Source organism: Calonectris borealis, chromosome Z (assembly GCF_964195595.1).
Source record: "Calonectris borealis chromosome Z, bCalBor7.hap1.2, whole genome shotgun sequence".
Classification (NCBI taxonomy): domain Eukaryota; kingdom Metazoa; phylum Chordata; class Aves; order Procellariiformes; family Procellariidae; genus Calonectris; species Calonectris borealis.
In genome coordinates, this window is record NC_134352.1 from 41,692,619 (window position 1) to 41,720,434 (window position 27,816).

Genomic DNA, 27,816 nt, shown 5'->3' on the forward strand with positions numbered 1-27,816 from the left:
ATGTCTGACAAAAGCCCCTTCGAAACGGATATGCTGACGCTCACGCGATTTGTTATGGAGAAGGGACGCCGCGTTAAAGGAGCAACAGGGGAGCTGACACAGCTGCTCAACTCCATGCTGACTGCCATAAAGGCCATTTCCTCCGCAGTCAGAAAGGCAGGCCTTGCCCACATGTGAGTCCTACCTAGCGATATGGGGAGGAAGAGGAGGTAGAGAGACAGCTGCTTTTACAGCAAGGCTGGGGAGAGGGCAGGGATTCATAAATACATTGGAAGTGTCTTTTTTAAGCTGAGAAGGCATGAGGTCAGAGCCTGGATTACCAAGAGTGGGAAGTGGGAGATCTTTCTTTCTGGAGCATTTTAATACTGGGCGCGAGATAGACATTTAGACTAACTGCTGTTCTGTAATATTTTACTCTAAAAATTTAAGCCAGAACTTCAATGCACTGCTCACCTTGTTATCCCTTGCAAATGTTGATATCGATCTGTTTCAAAATCTACTGTCAATTTACAGAATATCATGCCATGATATTGTCAATGCAGAATATCATACCGTGATATTTTCTGCTAACATCCAAGCCTGGTGCTGAACTGTGTGAATCAGGGCTTCGCTTATCGTGGGAAGCTGATGTTCTGCCTAACTGCAGTATAAGTAATGGTCTAAAGCAACAGCCCTGCGAGAAACGCCGTATACTGCCATGCATGAGTGCATTTCCCCTTCCTTCCTCAAGTAGTGTCAGGGTTACAGGTGGGCAGTCTTAAAACGCCCTGTATGAAAACCAAACATAACAATTTGGCATCTAGTGATTCAGCAAACGGAATAAAGAGTTGCCTTAGCAAAGCCTGGAATGAACCGAGCTGTTCCTCGTACAGCCAGGTGAAATGGACATCAGTGTCATTCTTTTAATGGTGATCTGTCTGAAGCAGTTCAGAGAGCTGGAGCGTCCTAATAAAATTATGCATTTAAAATATACGGGTTTTGTTATGTATTGAAATATATGTTTCTGTATATGCCTGTGTATGTACATAGGCACACATGCATAAAAAAGACAGGGAATATATTTGTATAAGAAAGACAACATTTGTAATTTTTTTTTTTCCCCGTGAAAACACCAATATGTTTTTTTTGTGCTTCTGTTGACTATTGCATCCCTCAATGATCTGTGCAAATCATGACTTCAATGTCTCAGTACTATCACCCTCACTTTACAGGCATGGACCATAATATGTAAAGAAACTTGAGACATAGTCAAAGTTAACAGTAGCGTCAGGCTCCTATGCCCTAACTGTTACACTGTACTTTGTCTCTGTACTTAATAGGTGAGGCTGAGCTGCTTTGCCTCCCTGACTTAGAGGAACAGTTGCTCTTATCTCATTTTTATCTTTCAATATGCAACCTCTGAAGTATTTAATAAGTGGGGAGAACCTCTATTTGACAGACTAGAGGTGGAATAGCCACCCAGCCTACAGGACACACAGTTACTGTGCTAGATGAATCTTCCTTTCAGAAGGAAAACATCCATTATGTTAAGAAGCAAATGTCTCTCTCTATAAACAAAAGTTTCAGGTGATGAACCAGAAATATCTAAAGTATCCAAACATACAAATGAGTAACTTGCACCATGCAAGTTACTGTAACTAATCATGAAATTTCAGAAATTCCCGTGGCAAACTTTCAACCATGGTGACTGGCTTGCAGGCATCTGCATTTGTGAAGTTAGAGAGCTCTGATTTTTCTAGCTCCTCCAAATAGGAGACTGTGAAATGGCTTCTTTAATGTTAAAGAGCTCAGCATGAATTTTTAACAAATTTGCCATTCAGAAGTAAAGGAGGACTTTTTCCAAGCTATGGACTTGAGCTAGGAATGGGCCTGAAAACACACTACCTGGAGAATGAGTGCTTAGCACTCCCTGAAAAATCATGGTCCTTTCCAGTATCTCAAACTTGTCACTCCAAAATAGAGTGCCCGAAACACTCAATAATTCTGAAAAGCTAATGCAGCTTTGAGCTTTGAGTAAGACAAAAGACCTACCCTGCTCCCAACTAAGGCCTGCTGCTGACCAACATCCTAGGGACTAATTAGTTGCCCTTTTCCCCTTCCTTTTTTTTTTCCATAATGAATAAAAATGCCCTATCTATTCTCTGTACGATTCCTTATACTTCTAAGATGCCCAGACCATGCATATTAGTCTAAACAGTGCTTCCTGAAGTGGAGATCTCAGAAATATGTACTATATACTACTATATACTATATACCACTATATACTACATCATTAGTATATTGCTGAAATCAGGATAGGGAATGGAAGCATCATCCTAACTCAGCCGAGGATCACTGAATAAAACAGACCTTGGTCCTGAGATACAGTTCAGCATGGGCAATTATCTGGGGGTGTCTTTAAAGCTTCTGATTTTGGGGTGGCTGGGGACTGAGTGGGCGTGGGTTAAAGGACCATCACGGAGCTCTGAGCAGGCAGCAGCAGAAAATGACGCAGATGTTAACTGCCCCTTCCCCTTCCTCAAAGCTGCTGCCAGCTGCTTCCTGGGGCTGCTAGGGAAGCCTGGCACCCACTGACCTGGCTGTGGGCTCTGCTCCTGGCCTGGAGAACATCAAAGCAGGAGCAAAAAGACCCAGGTAAAGCCCCGAAATGATGCCATTGCCCTTTCTATTTCTCATGCACCCATTCTCTCTTTGTTCTCTAGCAGCAGCAACCGTCTACTAATCCACCTTAGCAGTTTAATCCGAAGGATAGAAGTGTGGGAAAATGAGAGGAAGGAGCCACCCCGACTTGTTTTTTTCCTAAAAACCTGTAATGTTGGCCTCCCTCAGGTTTCTTGATATTTTTACTTTTCTGTAGGTTTGGTATAGCTGGCACTGTGAACGTAACCGGTGACGAAGTGAAGAAGCTGGATGTATTATCCAACTCCCTGGTGATTAATATGCTCCAGTCCTCCTACAGCACCTGTGTCCTGGTCACGGAGGAGAACAAGGAGGCCATCGTCACCCCGAAAGACAAGCGGGTCTGTGCAGCTCCTGCCTTCAGGGGGTTATCGGCTCTGGCAGCAGCAGGTGGCACTCTTGTTTCAAATATGAAACCTGGGCCTCGCCCCAAAACCAACTCTTCCCGGGGGAATTCAGAAAATTTGCGCCATTACTGCATTGTTTTGATTAATAACTGTGGATGGCATGGTTTCAACAGCTAAAGAAGCTGTGGAGGGTAGAATTATTACTGAAGTTTTGTGAAGGGGGGAAAATAATTATTTTGGAGTTTGTTAACACATCCCAGATCCCAAGTGTAAGTGTACTCTTATATTCCCTAACGGCCGGTGTAACGGTTTTGGATTACATTAATATTTAGGCAAGATAAAATGAGGTGAGAGGCTGGCAGAACTGGGTTTTACGTTACATGTCCAGAGGAAACACCTGACCGCTTCATCAGGCTTCCCCCAGGAGGGGATCCTATTGCAGCGAGATGCTGCTCACGCTGATGTAAGCTACCCTTTCCCCAAGATGTTTTCCTTCTGCCTTCTTACCCTCAAACCTCACATCACAGGCAAATCCTTTCATTCAGAACAAAATGTAACAAAACAAAACATATTTACTCGAGGAAGATGCTCACTTCCAGAATGAGTCATTCCCTTTGCTTTCAAGCGATTTTTTTCTTGCTTGGCAGCAGAGGACTGCTCCTTTCTATCATGGGATTTTGTGCTGTCTGAGCAGAAACGTGCCCTCTCCTGTTTCTCTGGCAGGCCCTACAGGGAGTGGGTGTTGCGCTGCAGGGCCAGCTGGGTCAACAGTGCAGCCTTCTCTGTCAAGCCGTGTCAGGCCGTGCTTGGAAGGTTAAACGTAGTCATAAAAACATGAGTTTTGTCAAGTAAAAGGAAACAATAGTGCAAGACCACATATCATTTAATGCTTCCCTTGCCAATTCTGTTTTAGGGTAAATATGTGGTGTGCTTTGACCCCCTTGATGGCTCATCCAATATAGACTGCTTGGCACCAATAGGAACAATATTCGCTATCTACAAAAAGGTAAGAGGATGAACGAAGCACACCTGGCATGATTCACTTGGTGAAAGCAAAATGTCTTGGGTATATCAACTTGCTTAGTTTCTTTCCCAGGTGCCTTAAGTGTCTTTGGGATCAACAGAGCCTTAGAAAGAGAAGAAGAGGTAACACTTGAGATTCACATGTGCTAAAATGCTGCCTGAATTCCCTGGAAGGGGACACTCAGTCCCATGAAATTGTTAAGTGGCAGCACTTCCCTCCTCCAGACACACAGGCTTTTAAACAAAACGCTCTCACCATCAGGCATCTGGTTAGCTCCTTCAGTAATGCTTTACTTGCTGCAGGAGAGCTGAGGGGTGTCGCAGTGCCTAAGAATCGCAGTATCCGTCTTCCTGGATACTGACTGGGGAGGGCTGATGGTCACAGTTAGCAGTGTGGTGGCCTCCCGCTGCGAGTTGCTATGCCTGTTATGGATGGGGGTTTATAAGTATGCTAACGATGGAGGCCACCTGAGGCTGAAGGAAAGAGTCACCTACAGCCACCCGCGCCCTGCCAGCATGTCTGCTCCCATGGGGCTGCACAGAACAGCAACTGCGCAGCCAATTAACAAACATTAATAGTTAGAGTCATGCCGAGTCTTGTGATTTGATTGCTAATCTCCCAGCAGTTGGTGTTTTTCCTAAAGCCTGAGCTTACAGTCATATGACTATGGGAGACCCTCAGCCATCACTATTGTGAAGTAACATTTACAGTACTTGTGACTGCACAGGAGGCTTTGCAGATTCAGATGCTACACTTCAAACATAGGAAGATATGTTTTTAAAGTCTGCTCTCATCTTTTAACTCATCATTTTCAACTGGCTAGTCCTCATTTTTTACATTTCTTGTAGGCGATACACTAATCATCACTGTTGAGAATATGCATCTACTAGTAAACCAAATAGTTATGGCACAATCTCAGCAGGATCATGGCACAAGCCAAATGCTGGCATATGGCTGTCCACACTGTTAATCGTTAGTGCAAACCCCCATCACAGGTGCAGCCCAGGCCAGACAACACTGAAATGATGCCTGGGTATGGCTTGTGGAAGGAGCATCCCAGTACCTGCAGTACCATCTATTACCTTGCCTTTTGCAGGGAAGAGAGCTTAGCTGTATGGATGCAATCTGTGTCACGTGCCCTCATGGTAAGCAAAGGGGCCCCCACCCTTTTCATTTATCTCTCTAAGGATAGACTAAAAGACTACAGCACCTCCCAACATTTACAGTAGGCAATAAGCTGTGTGGCCCGCTATTCTTAAAAGGTGGTAAGCACCACCTTACAAATACTAAACACTAGCTTTCTCTTTAGAAGTGTTTTGTTAGGTTGCTCTGTGTAACTATAAAGGCAAGTGCTCAGTGTGATTAATAGAGCTTGGCAGGTTGAAATACAGATTAGATTTCTCTACCATCTTTAACTCACCTGTTAATGCGTGTAAAGACTATGGACTGCCCAGTCTTCCCTAGGATTCTGCTTCAGAATAGAAACATTTTCCCACAGAACTCATGTTGTTCCCAAATGCTCAGGTTTTCAATTCATTTTCTGATCCTTCCATAGTTGTTGTTGTTCTAATATATATAAAGGTATTTGTCGTAAATACTCTTTCTAAATTACTGGTTTTCATGTGGATGGATACCCTTCAGCGCTTTATAAAAAGAAAATGACATTGCTTTGTACAAATGCTTCATATCCAAATGAAAACCCTGCTGCTAGGAAGAAGCACGGTTTGTCAATTACAAGAACAATTTATCAATTTTCCCTGGAAAGTTACAAACAATGTTGAATTTACAGACTTTCACTTGCATAATTCTTGCCATTAAAATGTTAATTCCAAAGTACATGTTAATTAATGCACCTTCCTCTCAGACAAGACAATTTCATAGCAACACTATTAACTTCAAACCATTTGAAATAATGAAATAATAGTAAGTGCTTTATTGATTATTACTGAAGGATAGGTGAAAGGAATAAAAATGAGATGTTTACCCCAGTGGATGAGAATCACTTAAGAAATAAAATATAATTTCAAGCCATTTAAGGTTCATGGACATAATTTTGGAAAAGCTAGAACAATTGTAATTCCAAAGGATGACCCTTAGCACCTGTCTGATATTTGGTACCTTCCAATTCTCAGATGATTGCATGACTCATTTTCTCACCACGTCAGCACCTTAACTTCATTTCCAAAGGCACACCCTCCAGAACTGAAATATTTGCCTCATTTTAGGAAAAAAAGATAATAAGCATTTTTCTACAAAGGCCAGACTTGGCCAATACATTTCAAACCTGAAAATGGTTCTCTGACTGCTCCCAATCCAGAGCCACCATCACGGTGACAGGTACTGTTGCCTCCTGCCAGAGAAGCACTGCATCAGTTTCTTAGAGAAAACCACTGGGAAATAAATGCCGTCTTAGATTTATTTAGTTTTCCACCTGGCTTCTACTTTCTGAAGCATGGGTAGTATTATTAAAAAGACCAGAAACATCAGAAAAGTGGGGCTGAGACAGGAGCCTTGCTGAATCAGCAGAAGCTGGAGCAAAGGATAGGACCTTGACAGTCACCGCTGCTGAGGGGCTCTCAGCTGCTGGAGTGTCAGGGTGTGGTGACAGTAAGTTTGTTTTGCTTGGATTCTTCCCAATTTTTCATGCCACTGAGCTGAATCTACAACTCTCAATTCATACTCCTTCATGCTATAAAACTCTGCTGCTTTGTTTCATTCTGGTTTTAATTTGTAATGCTGCTCGGTGCCTCAGATGTATTTTATTCTCCACCCCTTCATTGTCATGAGGACAATGTCCTTCCCTCCATGTGGTCCCGCACAGAGAAGGTGTAAGAATTCAGGGCAAACGCAAAGGATACTCGTGAAACATGTGATACAAACGGAGACCTGGAAACCAAGTCCTTCCAGAGCTGCTCCCAGCACTGATGAGAACTTCCTCATGTGATGTAGGCAAATCATACATGCAAAAATTTTCAAACTCAGATATCACCTGAGGGTACCCCTATAGCCAGACTCTGCGGACCTTGTTTCATCTGTTTCACACCACCAACAAGCCAAAGTGACCCTGTCACTCTGTCACGACACTTGTCAGAGCTTCTCTGCAGTCCCTCTGCCTATTTCAGTGCTTTGCATAAAGACCTCTAAAGAGATTTCACTACCGCCATCTCATAGTCAAAATATAATAGAAAGGAAATCCATCTGTGCACCAGAAAGAAGTGAAAATATTCAGCAGCTATCAGGATCTACTGGCCAGCTTAATTCCCTGGTTTGTTTCACAGTATATGGTACTTGGCAGGACAAAACTCCTGCAGTCCTAACAATGAAATACCAGCTGATCGCTAGCTTTTTTACATTCTGACAAGCTCTGCAAAATGTTTGTTTGAGACTGAGCTTTTTTCCTTCCTTTTGGAAGCTGACTCTTGGAAACACAGTTGGGAATAAGGGTGGAAAAACACGTGAATTCTGCCCAACTGTCCATCTCCCGAGGGAGGAGTTCCTCTGTTTTTTCAGAATAGTCAACAAATATGTGGTTTCTCAGCCATATAAATATAGAAAATGCATTTAAGAGAGAGGACTGAAAAGCTCATCTCAGAAAATATATTTTAAATCAATATCATATCTCACCAGTAGCTACATATACTGTATATACACAATGTTTTATAAACAAACATCTTTATTTATAGAAAATTAATTTTTATTTAATGGGGAAAGCATACAAAAAGCTAGGAGAATCATAAGATGTTTGCAACTAGTGGTGTAAATGTATGTTTAATTCTGCATTTAACGTTGCAAATAATTAGTCTGCTATAGACAACCATTGCTTTTGATGTTGAGATGTATGTACCATGGGGGTATCTTTTTGAAAGAGAAGGTGCGATGTAGGGTATAATAGTTGGTTCTGTAAAAGATTGTTTAGCAAAGGATTAGCCACTAATAGTCAGTATTCAAAGCTCTGGAATATACAAACAGGGGTTTTAACTAGTCTTCCTTCATTATGTGCATTATAACTTCTCTGAATAGGCAGCTTGACATAGAAGAATTCCAAGGGACTGCATACCAGATGTATTTGTACATGCTATATTTCAGCTCCCATGAAGAGCTGGTTGGCAATTGGATTTTTTTCCACAGAAGAACTTGGCAAAACAATAATAATAAAAAGTTTTCAGCAAAATACAGCTAAAAATTGTAAGCGAAAGCAACAAAAGTAACAAAATCTTTTAGCTGAAAATGAAGACGTTTTGATGTGGAATTACTGTCTTCATATGCCATGAAAGATGTAGCTTTGGTGTCCCACATCTCAGTTTTCCTCTAGATGTTGGCATACAACGATGAATGGGATCCCCAGGTTACCCTTAGCCTTCCACCTTGCTAGGACCCTGATGGGCATCCTGAGAGCTCCATGCCATGGGGAACAGAGAATTTCTCTGTTTGTTGGAGGAGGGGTGTTTTCCTTTGGAAAATGTCTGTGGAAGGCATTCTTGATTTTTTAAAGAATTTACTTAATATTCATCAAATATTTTATTTCCTACAAAAAACAGTCTCCACTGATTTTTTTTTTTTTAACCAGATATTTTGGGCTAGACCTGCTATTTCTGTTTAGCTGTTAATCAATCTAATTAAGCCCATGTAATCACTGAGAAATTGTCTGAGTCTGGAACAATAAAATGCTAAACCAGGGCCTGAAGAAAGGATCTGAGGGGGTTCTTATTTTAATTCCTTGACAACCACCGTCAAAACATCCACAGAAGACCCACCACAATCGACAAGCTTTTAAAGAAACATTAATATCAAGCATTCCCTACCCATTTTGTTGTCCTAGAAGGTGACGGCTGGAGCCAGCCTTCCCAAGTGCTCTTGACCGTTCTGCTTTCTTACCCTACCAGTCAAACTCTTGTAAGCCGTGGCTGAGGCACACCCCCAGAGCTAGCTGGAAATATTTGCACCAGGTCTGCTTGGGCTGTTGTTGTTCAGTGATAACCAAAGTGCCAAATCAAAATACGAGTGTCGGAACTTGATTAAAAGCCTGAAATAAAATGCCATGTGAATGTTCTGTGTAGAGTTATATATGCATACCTGCAATCACACATACATTACATACGCAAATGCATTTGTTATTTTATATATAATATGAACATTTATATCACTTCAGTTACCCATCTCTTCACCAGCAGAGACCAATGCACAATCTTGGTTCCATCATGTTGCACCATCTACCCTTCAATTCTGCATTACTGGAAGCAATTTTTCTGTAATGTTAGTTACTGCATTCACCTCACAGTTATTCCTCTGAGGGGTGTCAGTATGATAGCTTATGTTTACATTTACAGAAGATTAGTGCCCCTGTTCTGTCTCAGATTTCTGATGATCTTGAATTAATAGACTGGGCTGGAATGCTAAGGTATCAGCTCTGTTGCAGGTATCATATTGATTGCACGACATGTATAAAATAACAAACTCTCAACGTCCTGTCCCAGCGCGCACGTGTACTTGTACCAAACTTGCCCTGAACTAATGGGAACAATCTCTGTTTTGGTTGTTTCAAAGGCCTGCATAGACACAAAAAGAAATCTGTCCCGCATTGTTATTGAAGTGTTGTTTTTATTGTTCCTTATAAGAATTTAACCTTCAATCCAATGGTAATTTTTCCTCAGGAAACAGACGACGAGCCCTCTGAAAAAGATGCTTTGCAGCCCGGACGCAATATTGTTGCTGCAGGCTATGCCTTGTACGGCAGTGCTACACTGGTTGCCCTCTCCACAGGACAAGGAGTGGACTGCTTCATGCTCGATCCGGTACAGTCATGGTGTTAATCACATTGCCACTATCTTTTAGAGCTTTCCGTGCTCGGGTTTACTCATTTTTGTTACTCCTTGTCTCTGTAATCTAGGCAATCTACGAGGTTATTTTTAACATCCACGTCCTGGAGCATCCCACCTCCACCTCACAAGTATTTAATAATACATGAGTATATTGGTTGCAATACGACTGTGTGTTTTTCCTACTCAGTAGAAGAAAGTCTAAGTTAAATAATAGCATTTGAAACCCTGCTCAGTCAAACCAGACTGCAGGTTTGCACAAACACTTAAGAAAATCTACTCTGAACAGTGTCTTTGCCTCCTCTTAAAGGACTCCTGCTTTTTTCTTGTTCTTGCTTTTTCTGTCTGCAGGAGAACCTCAGCATGTTCAGTGTTTAGTCTGGAGCAAGAAGCATTGTTGATACAGTTCATGCAGAGTGATGTCTGATTTCCTGAGTGCCATTTAGTTTTATGGCTAAATCCTCTAAGCTGCATACCCAATAATTTGCAAAAGCACAACCACACCCATACAATTGGACGTGTGTCACCCCTTGGTGCCCAGCCCAGGAGCCCAACAAGTGTTACTGGAGGAATACAGGAAAGAGATCCCTCATTTGAGAAACCAGCATTAGATGTGGGCAATGACATAGGAGTTCTTTTTGATAAAAGGATGCATTATTATCAAAACTCCTTTTAACCTTTATAAATAGGCTCATTCCAAGAGGGAAGAAATGGGAGCTGACCTGCTCTGGGTAGAGACAGAGGAAGACAAGGTGGAAGTTGCACTCAAACTGCAGACAGCAACACCTGGGGGTAGCTGACCACATTCACTTTAAGATATTTGGACAAGACAGGCAAGAAGAGTTCAAAAATCAGAAGGCAATGTAATTTCTTAATTTGTAACCTTATGATTTGTGGACAGAGATCCACAATCCATCTGCTTTCAGGGCTGACTCATGCTCATTTGATATGCTAACTATTATAGTCAAATTGCTTTTTGTTTATACTATCAATGTGACAAGTTTTCATGAACTTAACACCGATTCTGTGCTTTCTACTCGTTTGAAATACTGTGAAGACTGGTGTTGAAAGGACCAAGCTGTGCTAGCGTTTCTGCCATCTCTAGTGTGACAACTGTTACAGTAAGTCAACAAAATGTTCTGCTGCTTGCTAATAGCTGGCCTATCCTGTTCTTCTGTAGGGTCTCGGTGAGTTTATTTTGGTGGACAGAGATGTTAAAATCAAGAAGAAAGGGAAGGTATACAGTCTCAATGAAGGTTATGCGAAGTATTTTGATCCAGCAATGACAGAATACTTACAAAAGAAGAAATTCCCTGAGGTAAGAAAATATTAGCACTGTACCCAATGTACTGTCTGCTGACAAGCTCTGCCTTCCATTCAGCCCTGGCCAACAGGAAAAGATTTGAAGGCCCTGTTGAGTTCAGCCCCATGTAACCCTTTCATGCCATCAGGTCCATTTTGGGTATGTATATGATGTGTTGGTTTCTGGTGCCCTGACATCTTTTATAACTTAGACTTTGGTAAATAAATTCATAGCTTGTCGTCACTGTGTGCAGGAAAATGTGCTGTACATGAAGAACCAGGTTTTTCGACAAAGCTTTGAAACTGTGCCAGCAAAATGTGGGGGTACCCTTGTTTTCTAGCTTATCTGAATTTGCAGCTCAGTCATATGTGCAGCTGGGCATTTGGGACTAGATTCCAGGTACTGCCCAGAAGGTGCTTGCAGGGATCTGGGTGGCATGATCTTCTCTTCCTGCACATGCTTGAGTCTGAGAAATGCAGTATGACTCTTGCATTGTCTACTTGCATCATATGGATCATGAACCAACCCATAGGTTGAAAAAAAAAAGGCATGAAGCACAGTTTCACTATATTCTGTTGTTAAGAGGATTATACTGTATCCCTCAGAGAGATAAAGCTGAGAATGTCCCATGTATGATGAACTTCCTCATGGGGACATACAACTCTGTACGGTCTCTAGTCAATGCTAGGAGGACACAACACAAGCTCTCAATGTAGAAAGCTGGAAGCTCTCTAGAAAGTGTAGCAATGTAGCCAGTAAGTCATAATGAAATACGGTGACATGTAACAGCTCAGGACTGAATTCGGCCAGGAAACTGGTTTTAATGCTCTTCTTGTTAAAAAAAAGCTATAGGATTATTTTTTTAAACTATTACTTGTTGAGAATACTTATACAGAGCTCATGTAAAAATCAATGTATCCAGTAGAAAACTTCAGGGTGCTGTACAAGGGAAATGTAATAAGTAAGAGTTTAAACCATAGTTCTGTGAGAAGCTCCTTCTGAGCTGAAAATCTGAATTTACTGCATTGGATATAGCTGCAATGCTGACCTCTTATCAAAACCTCTTTTCCATATTACCCAGATCGTCGCTACAGAGGGTGTCACATCACAGCATTTTAAATATATTAATTTTGAATATTTGAGGCTATTTTGAAACTTCAAAGTCTGCTTTCAACACAGTTGTGAGAGAAGCAGAAGCCCACAGCTTTCATACTTCCTGAAAACTAATCCAGCTGGGAAAAAGAAGATCTGTACTTCTCATTCTGCTCACATTATGCTGAGCTATGTATTCAGTATAATGCACTAACACAGGATTTATTAATTTCTGTTTTTGCAAACCACCCAAGTGTTGTTTAAAGTAAAACTCTTAAGCAAATAACAAACCCCAGGCAACTATAAAAATACTGAAGAGTTTTCAAGCCCACTGGAAAGACCAGAAATATTTCACCACAGGCTCAGTGAGGACAGCTCTATCATGTGATTCATTAAATCCTTAGGTTAGGACATACAGGAAAAACCTCATTTGCAAACATTATTTTATCTCAAATCTGTGCTTCATTTGAGGAAAATCTATTGAAAGTGTTGTTGCACTAATGCAACAGAAGCTGGCAGAAGGTATTGTTGTTACTTTAAAGCAAGCAGCACAGTACTGCACGGCTTATTTGGGGCAGGGGAAGCCTCCTCAAGGGTGCTGAGCAACCACATCACTTTCTTACTCTGAGACGAAGGGTTGTCTGCATGAGAAGGGCCAAGGCACCAAAGGCCACAAAGCACAAGGAAGTGCCCTGCCCATCTGAAAGCTTGTTATGAACCTGAGTTTTGGAAACAGCATAACTCAGTTCCTTGATTTAAAAAGGATGTTATATTTGTGTTGTGGGAGGACAAGAGAGAGAAGGTGTTGCCACTCTTCCATAGCATGGAAGAGTGCCTGCTTCCTGGCATCATCTGTAAGCTTTACCAGCTACAGCTAGATTGGTGATGCTCCTACCTTCCCTCCAGCACCCAGGTGGAGCATTGCACAGCTTTGGTCTTTGTCTTCAGCACGCAGAAGGGCAGTGGGGGGTATCTGCTGGATACCCCCTGCCCGTGACTTGAGGGGGAATTGACATGTGGGGCATGGGGGATCCCTTCTTACTCTTCCCCTATGGCCTTCTGGCCACTAGAAACCAAGAGACTAGGCATAAATTTCAGCTACTTGTCACTTTCTTATCCCTTTTTTTTCCTTTGATCCTACCTCTATTTCCTCCTTCCTATGGTTCTTGGTCAACATGCTGTTCAGATGACTTTCTAACATTGCCATGGAAAAGTGAAAAATTAAAAATAAAACAGGCAAACAAAGTAGGATGTTGTCCACAACATGTCCCATGTTCTGTATCACGGTCATTGGTGACCAAACATTACAAATCAACTGTTTATGTGGAGAAGAGATCAGACAGTTTGGACTACAAAGCCATGTTGACCCTCAAAGTTTCTCATGGACCACCATTCACCTAAGGCATCAGTTCTGAATTAAAAGCACTGGAAAAGTGCTGCTGTTCTGCAGGTCAGCTGTAAACCTCCTACCATTGTTATGTGAGTCTTAGTGGGAAATATTTGTCTAGACACATTTGTTCTGGAATGACAGTCCAGAGTAAAGCTAATTTTTTGTTAAGCATCACAAAATCTCCTGCTGCTTAACCAGCTTGAAGAGCAAGCTGCTATTTGCAAGGCTGCCTGTAATGCAACATGTTTACTGCAGTCTGGACTGTATAGTGGGCACTGCTGGGCCAGGAATGGTTTCTGCACGAATTTCACCCTAATTCCTTTCAAAAGTGGGTTCTTCCTCCAGTAATGCTTGCAGGGCCCTAGCCTCCAGCTGGCACTGGTTCACTGACGGCAGAACTCAGAAACATGCTGTGAGCACCGTTGTACTTTGCTATCTCACCATTTTTTATCTTCGCTTCCTACGGCCACAAGAGAAGTTGAGTCTCATCACAGCTCGTTGATTGAGAACCATGCAATGGAGGCTCCCTGGTTAAGGATGCCGTCAAAAACTTATAATCCACAGCGTATTTCAGCATGAAGCATTCTTCTGCCAGCCAGTCCAGCTGTGCCTGAGTGACATACAAAAGCTAATAAAAACACTGTGCTTTTGCCATCATAACTGTATGTGGAGGGAGGGATGCAGAGTGTGGCTGCTGTAGTCTGTAGAAAAGACTTTTTTCCCCCCATTCTCCTAGTCATCATAGTTGTGCAAGAAAAACATGGTCTTGTTCTGCTGTGGAGGAACATAGCTGTCAGAAATCAGTAGAATAAAAAAGTGAAAAAGTGACTTCCAACACATTGTGAAGAAAAAAATCACAGGACTATCTGTCATGAGCCAATTTTGTTCCTCTGAGTTAAGCAAAGAAAAACAGTGGAAATGGTGAAACTAAGAGCAATCACAAGTTTACTCAAATACCATGGACGCTGACCAAGGGAACATCAAGGTTTCTTCAACTCTTTCATTAGGATCAGCCGAACAAGTGTGAAGTGCTCACTGGACAAACACACAGCTTGGCATTACTCAGACCTTGGGATGAATTTCCCTAGCATTCATGCTCTGTTATTTTGTTTGAGAAGAAAGCCTGGGAAATATGCCAACATGCATACAACACCTATTATCTTTCTCATCTGTAAGGAAAATGCGTGAGTGACCAAACTGGAGAAACAAGAAGTAACATTTCTAGTAAATAAAAGGACTATTTATTCCTCCCACGCAGGTAGCTGGACGCTCAGGGAAGTGAAAATTTTATTTCAGTCTGTGGTTCAAGTGATAACCGTACCAGAATGGAGGAATTTCTCTTCTGTATTTTTTCTCAGCACAGTCTCAGCACTGCGTTTCTAGCAGGTGAATCTCTATTAGGGTAAGAATCAAATAAAATTGTCAGTGCCACCTCTTCAGCTTCATATAACACTGCCCATGTACACACAAATTGTGTAAATGACCTGCACGCGAATAGGAAATCCAGCACATCCAAAACATATCTGATGATTTGTACACAGGTGGCTCAGCTGTGCAGCTCATGGTTAGTAAATTTTATACATGTGGGTTGCAGACTCCTTTTATTTGATAATGTCATAGAAGCAGTCCTTAGCAGTCTGTTTCAGGGCCTGCTTATGATCAATACACTATGACTTTTCTTAATGTTTAACAAACTTTTCTTAAGACTTGCTTCATCACCTTCTGAAAACATGAAAGAGAGCTCTTCCTTTGATTGTATTTTTAAAGGTAATTTTAGACTGTAATCACATCTTTCACTGAAAATTGTCTTTTCTTAAACTGTAAACTTGCTTTGGTCTCTCTTTAACACTTCTTAAGGTGTTTTTTTCTGACTTCAGATTTCTACGGTTGCAAAGTCACAAGTGCAAACAGCTGTGAGATGGAGAAACTATCATTTAAAGTCTAAACATGTAATTATTTGAGGGTAAGCCATGAAAAATAAGGGATCAAATACTTAAAAGTATTGTTCAGTTGTATCTGGAAGTAATAGGGCCAGGTTTAAACAAAACTAAATGTAAAAACTCCAGGCTGTGTCTTATCCATCATGTCTGTCACACTTGGTATTGTTTTCCTCTGAATTTTCAATAGCTCTCCTGATGTGTACAAGAAGAAAGAATCATGGAAAACAGTACAAGTAGAGTTGAACAATGGTTATTACTTAGGCTGGAATTTTACTACCAGCTGTATCAAATATCCAAGTATTATATTTAGTAGCCTAGGACTCAACTTCTTAGCATTATGTTGCATTATATTGTGTAATTTCATGAGGATATCTTCCCATTTTAAGGGAGAGTAAATATAAAAATTTCACAGTTGCATAGAACAGTTTGGAAAAGTGATTTCAAAATAGAATTACGTTTTTCTCTATCTGTGTTTTTTCCTCCCACTTGTGGATTTTTTTATCCCAGCTAACCTCATGATTTTGCTGGGAAGGGTGACTACCTTGTGATGTCTGAAGGTCTTGGAGCCGGCAATGCTGAACAAGTTCTCTATGTATTTCTCTGGATTTAGTACCAGCACAAGGCAAGCTTTGTAGAAAGCACTAAGATCTTTTATTAGACAACTGATCCAGACAGAAGAAACATGCAGAGGTCTTTTCAAACTTTTAGCATTGCAATACACCAATATGTATGTGTATTAAATGTACATGAAGTCCCAGTCTCTAGCAATTTTCTGGGGAGGCGGAAATTCCTCCTCTGCTTCATTGAAGACAGAGGGAGAGATATCAAAAGACCAACAGACTTCTTGGCATAGTAGCTTTCAAAAAGCTTTCCTTCAGTTTACATTTGTATTGTGTATCTCCCCTTCATAAAAGTATGGTGACGTGTCGCTTTTCTCAGGTGGAGCTTATTTGGTGTATGTAACTTCTATTTGTGCAAGACACCTTGTCTTCTGTATTACCTATCTTACCATTTTTATGACCAGCAAACCTGGGACTGATATAAATAGTTCCCTGATTGCTCTCATTAAAATGAGCTCTCCTTCAACAACATTAATTTCTAAGCTGAGAGCAAGGAAAACTACATTCATGAGTAAATTGCTATCTCCCAAACTAAGCTGCCGAATGAATGCTATGACCAATTTCACAACTTGACAAACAAGCTAGAAGGAAAAACCTGGGGTCCTCTGGGAACCATCTGGACATGTAGTGAAAAGTGACATCTTTCCTCATACCCTGGCGTAGGAACCAGTGAAGGATCAGCAGTCAAAGGGGTACCTTGTTCTGATCATGTGAAGAAGCTTTCACTCACTGTTTGCAGTCCTTGCTTTTTCACAGGCTGGGGGTTGGTACCAAACGTGCACGTGAATTACAGGCACCCTGGTTTCCATACTGCAAACGCAGCTCTTTTAAGTGCTTATTTTAGAACCCCACAGATGATCACTACGTCTTGCAAAAGACTAAGCTTCAGGCTGGTTTAGGCATTTACATAATCAGCCATTGCTTTAAGCAGCTTTGATTCCTGTTTTATAACAAAATTACATTTTGCCATGCTACCAGCTGTCTAGCATGGTAGATATAATGCTTTATTCTATGTTTTTCAGGATGGCAGTTCCCCATACGGTGCCAGGTACGTGGGCTCCATGGTAGCTGATGTTCACCGTACATTGATGTATGGTGGGATCTTCATGTATCCTGCTAATCAGAAGAGTCCTAAAGGAAAGGTGAATCATTTGACTTACTCTCTGGTGAACTTAGTCAACCTAATACCTCTGGTTTTCCCAGAGATGTAAAGGAATAGTTTAGATGTATAAATAGATAATAATTTTCCATCCCTGGAGAAAATTATTAATGGATATGATGGTCAGCAATCAAATTTAGACAAGAAATTTAGGCAATTGCCAGTTTAGGCCAGAAATCTTCCTGTGTGCTTTTACAAATTAGTCAAATGGTTTTCACTGCAACCAAGGGCTTTATTCATTTTTCTAAAGAAAAACAATACCATAGAAACCCGCTGAGATACCTATGCACAGCTGGCAGATACAACATAGGCCTAAGGAAGACCTCTGCACTTTATATTGGCAACTAGAGTCCAGCGGTATATGCTGAACTCCAGGCAGGGTTTTGTCCAATGTTAGACGACCGAGTTTGCCTACCAACTGTTTCCAAAGGGTACTGAGCTTACTATCACCAGCCCTGCAAACACAGGCTTCTACTAACTGATCTGAAAGACTCTGTCAGTGGAAGATGAATTTCATGCATGCTAAGATCAGTATTCTGGGAAAAGATGATTTCCCATTTGGACACCTGTACAAAACACACCGTGACTCGATGCAGTGCAATGCAATGCAGTGGCTCCCTGAATCTGCTGGGACATGGACCATAGCCAACTTCAACTTTTCTCCTGCAGCATCAGATACCCTCACTATCAAATGTGATAATCTAAACAAATATGTTTTAAAAGAGATCTGGTTATACAGCTGATCTGTGGACCACTAGTAACCTGCAGGTCATGCTCAGGGAATGATTGGCTCAATGCATAATAGATTGGTCATGGTGTTCTGACTCCAAGACCTTCTTCTTTCCTGGTCAATACCATAAATTGACCAAATACCTTAAAACATTCTATCTAAATGTTTTTGTATCCTTGGCTGGTATGTGCAGGAATTTGCCCTCATAAAACTACTTGCCCCATCTCCCACACTGGTATCAGAACACCCTGATGTCTACAGTTCTCTAGGGGCAGAGGATTACTGGTTCCACCCTGGTGAGCATGTATTTATCATAATAACAGCAGGTCCAAGTGGTCTGGGAAATGAGGAGAACAGAAGAAGAACTCTCTTCAGAATACACAAGAGAAAATGTCTGCGAGTTTGTCCAGGCAAATTTGATTAAATATTTGATACAGCATTCCAGAAAAAAAACAAACAAACCAAAAAAAACCCCCATTAAACAGTGTGGATCTGTTTGTGTATCAGAGCAAGAGACAAAAAAGGAATTTGCTGTGTGTGGGAGAAGTGGGTTTGCTGACTGGCCTCTTCAAATTAAACTTTTTGTTTTGAAATCTGTTGAAGATTTCTCTTCATTGTTGAAGAGAAAAGATGAGAAACGAGACAAAAAACCAAATGTACAAAGTACTTATATAACTTTATAGATATCAAGATCTCTGTATGAGTTAGCCTACATTGAGTATTGGATTGATCTGGCTTGCACTGCCAGCAGAGTAATGAAAGAAGCAAAACTGTACTATCATTACAAATATAAGTTTTCTTCTTTCTCTCTCAGAGTGCAGGTGCATACAGTTCTTTTCACATAAACCTCTTCTTGTTAGAGAGATAATGCCTTTGTGGCAGGTGCCCTGATCAACATCCCCCTCAAAGACAGTCTATGCACTTGGACAGAGAGCAGAGAGGAAGCAAATGTCACTGGAATTGATCCAAAGGCTTTAGAGGAAATGTAAATGATATCTATGTAGGCCCTAGCATATAGAGCTCTTTCTTTAAGTTAAAGAAAGTATGAGAACAAAGTGCTAAAAAAGCAGTGCAGAACCAACCAACAAATAGATCCTCTTTTCAAATCAGATATGTTAAATAATATTTTTTGTTAAGGTTTACAGTTCTCTACTAGGTGAAAAATATTAAACCTATCTGAACACAGAGCCCATCTGAAGACCCCTAAGTGCAATTGCACTACTACCTGAAGGAAAACTGCCTTCCTTAAGCCATGTAGTCACCGTTAAGCAACAAGAAACTCAACATGTGGTTCCACAGTGGTACCACTGCTGTTTTCTGGCTCATGATCTTCTAAAAGTTGGCCATGCACTAAGGAGAATAATAGAGGCTTTTGGTCCTATGTTGCCTGTCAGATGGAGTCCTTGTACCAGAAGGAGCACTTCAGTGGGCTTTAAAAATAAGAATGAAGGTAATATGCATTATTTAAGTTTGTGATATATAATGGTTTTATTACAAACAGCGTGATAAAGGAATGATGGGAAGTAAAGTCCTGTGTTCAACCCTTTTCTTTGTCTCTATGTACAGTTGCATTCTGTCACGCTTCCTTTTTCCCAGAAAACATTCTCTCTTTTGCACATGTGAAAAACCTTTAAACATAATACATACTGACATACATAATTTGCTTTTAGTAATTACTGCAGTTACTTCTGAAAACAAAGTCACTATCTGGATGAGTTCAGGCCACTAATACCTATTCACATTTCTGAAGGCTGCAATCAAATCCTGAAATTTGAAACCGGGAGCATCAAGTTTCAAACTCCAAAATATCCTGACCAAACACAATGTGATTACCCCAAGCTTTGAGGTGACACATGAAGCCTGTACATAAGAAGAGATTTTGGCTTTTCTTTCCCGGTACTGTTAACTTAGCTGGCTTAAGTGTTTTGCTGATGTGTGTGGGCCCGACAGCTACTTTTGACATTTTTGACAAAATACAGCTTCACCGATGCTGCACATCAGCACGTCAGCTTGGAAACAATAGTGGTGACGCTTGGATGCAGGGTCAGTACACTCTTCCTCAAAACAGAAGGTGTGAAGGGAGGTGAGAGGAGGAGAGGGAAGAAGGAGGGGCTGATAGAGAGACATTGCTACTTAGGTCAGTTGATGTTTGGTACAAAATTTTCCAAAATCACAAAAGGAGTATTAGGTTCTGGTAAGTCCTTTGGTGTAATTTCATGTGTTCCTTCTTTCTTTCTAGCTCCGACTTCTCTACGAGTGCAACCCTATGGCTTTCATCATTGAGCAGGCAGGTGGGATGGCGACTACAGGGACTGAGGCGGTGTTGGATGTGAAACCTGAGAGTATTCACCAGAGAGTCCCTCTCATCCTCGGTTCTCCAGATGACGTGCAGGAATACCTTGCTTGTGTACAGAAACACCAGAAGAGCAGCTAAAGGCTTTTCCACATCAGACCTTGCTCATCTGTCTTTGGTCTACAGGAAAAGCCATACCTTTCAAGATGGTGGATTCTAGCAATTAGCACCCATCTCTCAGTGAAAATCCCACTTTATGAGAACAAGAAAAGTAGTGAGAATGGCTGATGGGAAAAACAAAAATTTCATTTCTCCTTGCAAACAAATGTAAAAATCCTTTAATTCTGATTCATGCAGTGCAAACATAGAGACAGAAGCCTGATTATTAAACAAAAACGACTTACTTTATAAAATATCACAAAAAGAAGTGGATTGTGTCAGTACCCCCATTTGATCTGAAGCTTTACATCTGACATTACATGGCTGGCATTTTTTGAGACAGAATTTTCACATCAACATTTGCAATGCCCATTATCTGGATTTTCTGCCAGAGGTTTTGTTGCAGGTGCCTTTTACCTTGTCAGCCCTGAAAAGACCAAAAGTCTCATGCTGTCTGAAACAGTGTTTTTAAGCTCCAAAGTATGTATGTCTTGGGTAATTAATAAAGATGAAAAGGCTGCAATGTTGCCAGGGTATTTCAGTTCTCATAAGAACAGGAAAATGTCTTGTGTTACTTACAGACAGGCCACCTTCAATGGCACAAACTACAATAAACCATTGCTGTGGATGTGACACTCAAATCATGCATATTTCCTCTTCATCCATTTTCCTCTGCAACAGAAGTTGAACTATTGCCACAAAGCCATTGTTACACCTCCATTTTCTTTTACTTTGAAAGGTTCTCATTCCAGATTGAAGCTTGCCCTTTCATACATGCTACGCTGCTGTTCCTAGCCACCTCCAGCACACCCGTCCTGTTGGTGCCCTAATGCCACGTCTCAGACTTGACTCTGCATAAGGGTATCGGGAATCAGCTCTGAAACTAGCAGGCATTCATTGACCAATGAGAGCAAAAATTATTAATTGAAAGAAATGTGTGATTATGTTAAGTGATAAGGGTGTGAAAACTGTGGTTTAGGTCACTTGAGATATTACACATCCTGATGCCTTTATAACCCTCCTGTCTCATTATATGGATGTTTCTTTTCGCAACGAGCTTGCCGAAAGGAACTCCAGCCCCATCTGCTCATTTTCACCCCTGCTCCACGCCCCCAGGCATGCTGATACAAGACTTTATTAAGAACATTCTGTGAATTAAATTAGGACATAGACAGGAGTTAAAAATACTCCTGCCAAGAAACTCCAATGGTTATTTTTAAACTTACAACTATGTTCTATTATTCATAAAGAAGAGGCAAGCTGAATAAAGGCAGACAGAAAATTATACAGGGCAGGTATTTACCCTTAGGTATTGTTATCCCCGGGGTGAGGATGTGATTTCAGTACTGCTTCAGGTATCAAAGCACTCTTTCTGCAGGTCTTTATCTGGCAGTCTTTAAAGCTATTAACAGTGACAACTGCGCAGGATCAGCAAGTACAGCGTGTACTTGTTTATTCTGTTCCTCGTCATGTGCTTCCTGAATCTCTGCTATCAACAGCAAAACGCAAGCCACACTTAAATCCTGGAGAATGAAGAGGAAGCAGAAAAAATATAGATTTGTTAATACATATATTTTATACATGTATAGTCAACTCTCCCACAATCTCCATATAAGAACACAAATAATTGTTGATGTCACAAATTTATTGAGAAAGTCTATTGCATTTTTTAAATCGGAAACCTAAACCCAAGCATAATTCGAGGCTAATCTAGTAAGCTAACAATTCCAGTACTGCATCAGAAGAAAGATCACTTGTAACCTTGTCTCGTCTCCAAGGGACCAAGAGAGATGATTAAGGGCAGAGCAAGAGTACCCTTGGTACTCCCCAGTGTAACCACAGGGCCTCTAAAAGCAATCACTTTTTACAGACGTGCTGAAAGAAAGTTTTATTGCACACTCTAGTGACTAAGATCTGCGTTCCTGTGCTGGCAATTAAACTATGTGCCTGCGTACTGCAACGTGTCAGCCATTCAGTGCCCTAGTGCCAGCATAACAGCACCTGAGTTGCTTTCATTTAAGTACGATTTCACAGCAAAATCTGCATATAATCCCAGCTGCTAGCCTTCCCGTGACTTTTCTTCCTGAGTTTGCACCAGAAGCACCTGTTAGTGGAGGAGCTAGCGCTGGGTCACCGATCTGACAAACAACTGCAGCTGGGGTGGCTGCTGATGCTGAAATGATAACGCTCAGTTTGTGGTATCTACAAAGAGATCAGTATCTTCCCTATATAAACAACCCATGCAAACCCCAAATGCAGATTAAGAAAGCAGTGACTTACTTTGGTGTGACCTGTGGATTTTCTTCACCAGAGTCCCACTTTGACCTACTGCACCTACACTGTTTTCCTCAGTACTTGCATGTTCTCTGCTACACCTAGCACAACTCTGCAACTGGACTGCTCTACAGTGTCCACCTTAAACCCCCAGGAGGGCATTTAAAGTTTCCCTTCCCCGCGCGATACCAGTTCAGACCATTTCTCCACAGCTCTCTGACACAAACCGCAGGCTGCCTGTGGTGGGGAGTCACCACCTATGAAGCCCTTGCGATACTGGGCCACAACTTCCCTTCATGGTCAGCTGCCAGGGTGTCTGAGGGCATCCAGGCAGCTGAGGAAACGAGACGTAGCTTTTCTTTTTTTTTTTTCCTTCTTTTAAGCACCCAGAGACCGTATTTAGTGGTTGGAGTGGTGAGAAAGGGGATGCACCACCGCTGCCATCGGCGCCGCCGGGAGGAGCAGGGAAGCTGCCTGGCCCAGCGCTCACGACGGAGGTGCTCTGACTCTGCCTCCGCCTACAGAAGAAGGTGATGCCTGATACTCCTCCTCAGATACTCACCAGCATGATACAAAATTGAAAATACATGGAAACATCAAGTACATGAAGGAACAGACATGCGTTTAAATATTAATTCACACGTGTGCCTTTATATCAGTATTTCATGGTTTCTTGACATAAAATTATACATAAACCAATGCCAGCTTGATTTCCTATTACTTTTGGAGGAGGATGTGGAAAGGAAAGTATGCTAGTTGTATTGTACCAGGTACGTAACAAATACGACTGTTCTTAAAACGCTGGTTTCCGACTTGTTGCCAAACGTAATTCTTATTTCCAGTTTCAGGGCACCTTTGCACCTATTTCAGAAGTAAAATAAAAGCAAACTACCTAAACCTGGTGGTACCCAATAACACAAGAAAACACAGAAACCCCACCAGTCTCTAATAAATGAGCAATTGTTCGCTGATTACTTTGACTGGAAATTAAGTGAGTCTGAACAGCCAGCCGCAGAGAGTCGGCCTTGTGACTGCGATCACAAGATGGGGGATCAGAGAACAGGTTGGGGCTGGCAGGCTTCCCGCCAGCCTCACGGCCCCCAGCCGGCCTGCGCGGCTGCCCTGCCAGCCCAGCGCTGCGGGGAGCTGACCCCGGGCCCTCTGCCCCCTCCCTGAGAAAGCAAGGGCAGCTGAAATGGAAACGCTGTTTGAAATGCTAGATCAAATGTGTCTGAGCGTTTGTATCAGAAGTCCATACTTTACGCTGTTTTCCATGAAACGTATGCGCAGGGAGTTTTGTTGGTTTTTCAGTAAAGCCAGCTGATATTTCTGGAAAAATCAGGCAAGGCTTTCCTTCCCTTAGAAAATGGAATTAGTACACTTCAGGCTAATTACAGACAGAGAAAAAGAGAGAGCTCTTAATTTACATGGATCATACTAACCAGTTAGACTCATAGTGAGAAACCAATGATTGGTACCTATGGAACACAAAAGAGGGATTAACAAGAGGAAAGATGATAAAATCATTAACTCCTGCAAGACTGCAAAGATAAAAGTATCTTTTCCAGATATATCCAAGGCCCAAACATGGGTAAAGCAGGGAATAAAATGAACACAGCGATAGAGGATCTGCACACAGTTACCCAGAGGTACAGAACCCCAGAAGTTTTGAGGAGACAGTCCCTACCATTCGAGTTTCACGTCATCATGGACAATACCCACAAGCCCCATGCATTGCTACTGAAAACACTTTCAGGTTTTGTTCCTACCTTTCTGCAAATACAGATGTGGCTTCGGAAAACAGAAAAATAAAAACCTCAAACCAAGCATGTGATTCCACTGAACTGATTTTAATACTTCATGGAGATAGGTAACAGGTAGGTTTTCCCACTGAGATCCGCCCTGGGAAGTTGCTCTCACCCAATGTAATGATTTGCATTACGGTTTTGCAGGATCCTGTTCATGAGAAGCCGAGCAGTTTCTGGTAGCAGCTTTTGCTGTTCTGGCCACTACAATCGACGAAGGGAGTTTTTGCTCAGCCAGCTTGCGGAGGGTGTTGGCCGGGACAGCTACGTACTCACACGTCGATAAACGGAGCTTGGCCTAAGCATTCTTGTCAGCTGCTGAGCAGATCGCCCGGTGAATATTTTATCACCTTTGAAGAGACACCTCCACGGAGGAGGTAATCCACCCGCTCAATTCCCCTGTGCTCAGCTGTGCTCGGGCTGAATGTGCCAGGCCAGCCTAATCCCAGCCCGGGGCACGGACTGTTCGCCATGTCTCATTGATTCAGCGTTACGCTCAAGCACGCCGTCAGCACACGCCTGGGAAGGAAAGAAGTCAGCTTCTCCCCACGCCCCGCCGCTGCGGCACCGGCCTCGCCATCACGTGCTGGGAAAAGCGTAACTCTGACAGACTGGCGTGCCCGGCGCGTACTTACCGGGTGATGCACGACCTGTGTTTTGCCCTTTTGTTTGCCTGGCTTCCCATTTTGCTCCTGCATGGACAATTTTGTCCCCCTTTTAGCAAGCCAGCATGATTTATTATTCCAGCACAGGAAGAGAAAAAGGAGGCTGCTCGAACGGAAGGAAAGCAGGGAGGATAAATGGAAGGGAAAGGGCCACGCAGGCAAATGTAGATCTGGAATTTAAACTCAGTAAAAGAAAAAGAACAGGGATGTTTACCTTTTAGCTCTGCTGAAGCTACACTGGGAGAAAACAAAGCCACAGGAGAAGGCTAGCCTTCGCTCAGATGTACACGCACAGCTGCTCATCAGCTGCACGGCTGCTGGCAGGCAGCCCCACCGCTTTCCGGCTTTTTCCTCTCCCACTCCTCAGCTGTGTGTCAGTTTAGTATTTAATCTAATATGGGTGGGTAGGGAGGTTCTCTTGCTTTTTGGTTTACAGATCGCCTAACAAAATGGGACTATAAAGTTTGTTGAAATATCTGCAAATACTGCAACCGAAATAACACTTCATAGTAATTCCTGATGGGCTTCCTGTGACCACAGGTTTGCTTCCGAAATGTTCTATTGTATTGTGAGAGAAATGTGATCAAACCTTGTAACAGCACTGAATAGAAAATACAAGTCCCCTCCACTTCTTTCTGTGACTAGTGAGCAACTAATAGCAAAATGGCAGCAGAATTTATTCTTAACCTTTGCACAAGGCAGTGTAATTTCTATATAAACACAGAAGTTTCTTTCAACTACAGGAGAGTATTATCATAAATCTCCAAAAGCCAATGCAATTTCATATCACAGCCGATGTTTTCAGTATGTAATTCCTACTTCAAAAAAACCCTGCTGTCAGCCAGTGCTTCATGCTTGAATGAGGAAAGCAAACTGCAATGCTAGTAGACATGGCTGAGCAGAAGGAATGTTAAGAGGGCTATTGAGAAGAACTTGCATTCACAATTCTTGCATTGCTGTGCTATTATGGTAAAAGATTGTGGTATGCGCTTAGCCATATGCATATCTAGCAAAACTGGGCACCTGCATATGCAGCAATGAACTGTTCAGAGAGCTCTGTGGGCAGCCCTATCTAGGTTTTTTCTGTGACTTGTTACCAGCCTCATAAACTGATATAATAAAGAGATACATTTAGAGATATACTTCCTTCGTAAGTGGGAAAAACCACCTATGACTCAGCAGATCTGAAGCCACCTTTACTTCATTTGACTTTTGGATTTTAAGCAAAAGCATGTATGTTCCAAATCATGTGCTATAGCCTCAAGGAGTTCTCAACATCCCGTTTCAGCATCAACCTCCTAAGCTGGTTTGAGTGTCTAACAGCCCAGCGTTTATTTTAAACAGCTTTATGTCACTGCATGCAGTGCAGGAAACATTCACTAGTAATTAAAAAAAAATAAACTTAATCATTAAAACCAGAACTTAGAATATTTCGACTGCGGTTCCCGAGATGGCGATTTTCCCTAGTAGACACATAAAGTAATAGCTGTAATAGCTTCAGAGGGCACCCCAGGAGAGCACACCTAAACCACTCTCGCCCTGGAGGAACACACTTCAACATAGGCAAGGAACTTTGAAATACAAAGTTAATTCCAGATGAATGTCCAAAGTGGATTAGATGTCACTAAGCATACAGACAACCCTCACCAGGCTGGAAAATCATCTCCTCCTTGCTCAGATCTCAGGCCAGCCACAATCTTTCCCTGGAGGCTCCCACAAAGCCAGCCTTACCCGGAACCATCTTCTGAAGGTAGCTGGGGAGGGGAATAGCTCACACTCTGACTTTGCTCCATCTTTGACCACTTCTTCCCAAACCAGAAGAAGTGCAGAAGGTAAGGTAGCAGGTATCAGAGCTGCAGCATCACACCTGACAACGCACGTTGGTATTTCTAAAACTAAGATTGGTGTTTCCCAGCATCACTTTAGTGGGAAAGGCTATTAGGTTTCACTCAGAGGTAGGTTTTGGATCTCCTGGAGGTGGTGAGAACTGCAAGTGAACAAAACAAGGAAGAAGCATTTTAAAAAGAACCCATTATGTATTTTACAAATGCCTGTCTTTATGGTTTCTTTGCCCCTTTACTCACAAAGATTGGCAGTAGCTCTTCAACAGACACTAGCATGATGGAAACAAAAACTGCTGCAGAAACCAAATTTTAAGACCACCGGAAAATAAATCTTCATGCAACTTAGCATGAAAAAACCCAAATAAAGCACAGTCATGTTCCCTGTGAACACAAGTGAAGGTGGCTTCTTCTGAAGCCTCTAATACATCTAAACTAATCAATCCATGGATCAGATGTCCACCATGTGGATAACCATCCTCCTCCCCAAAGTGAAGTTTCAGGTTGGGCTGCTTGTCTGTTTTCAGATGAGCCTTATTGAACGTCATCTAGGTTCGGTTTTGTGAATTGGATCTTTGCGAATGAAATTTTGTGTCCAATTATCTCTCTTCTTCCAGATGCTGCACTTGCCTGAAATTTCACCAATGATTTGATAAAGCCCTGATTACAGAATGAGAGA

General features: G+C 41.9%; 1 protein-coding gene and 1 long non-coding RNA gene across 2 annotated transcripts; one reads left to right on the forward strand and one right to left on the reverse strand.

Moving 5' to 3' along the window:
* Nucleotides 1-20,534, forward strand: LOC142075791 (fructose-1,6-bisphosphatase isozyme 2). The gene is made up of 7 exons (XM_075137710.1): nucleotides 1-173; nucleotides 2,858-3,020; nucleotides 3,940-4,032; nucleotides 9,702-9,842; nucleotides 11,047-11,184; nucleotides 17,234-17,353; nucleotides 20,340-20,534. Exons 1-7 carry the CDS (start codon nucleotides 1-3, stop codon nucleotides 20,532-20,534), a joined length of 1,023 nt encoding a protein of 340 aa, XP_074993811.1.
* On the reverse strand, nucleotides 20,403-27,816 carry LOC142075792 (uncharacterized). The gene is made up of 3 exons (XR_012671028.1): nucleotides 24,747-27,816; nucleotides 24,269-24,304; nucleotides 20,403-22,075 (listed from the first exon to the last, which is right to left on the reverse strand). It is a non-coding gene; the product is annotated as an uncharacterized LOC142075792 (long non-coding RNA).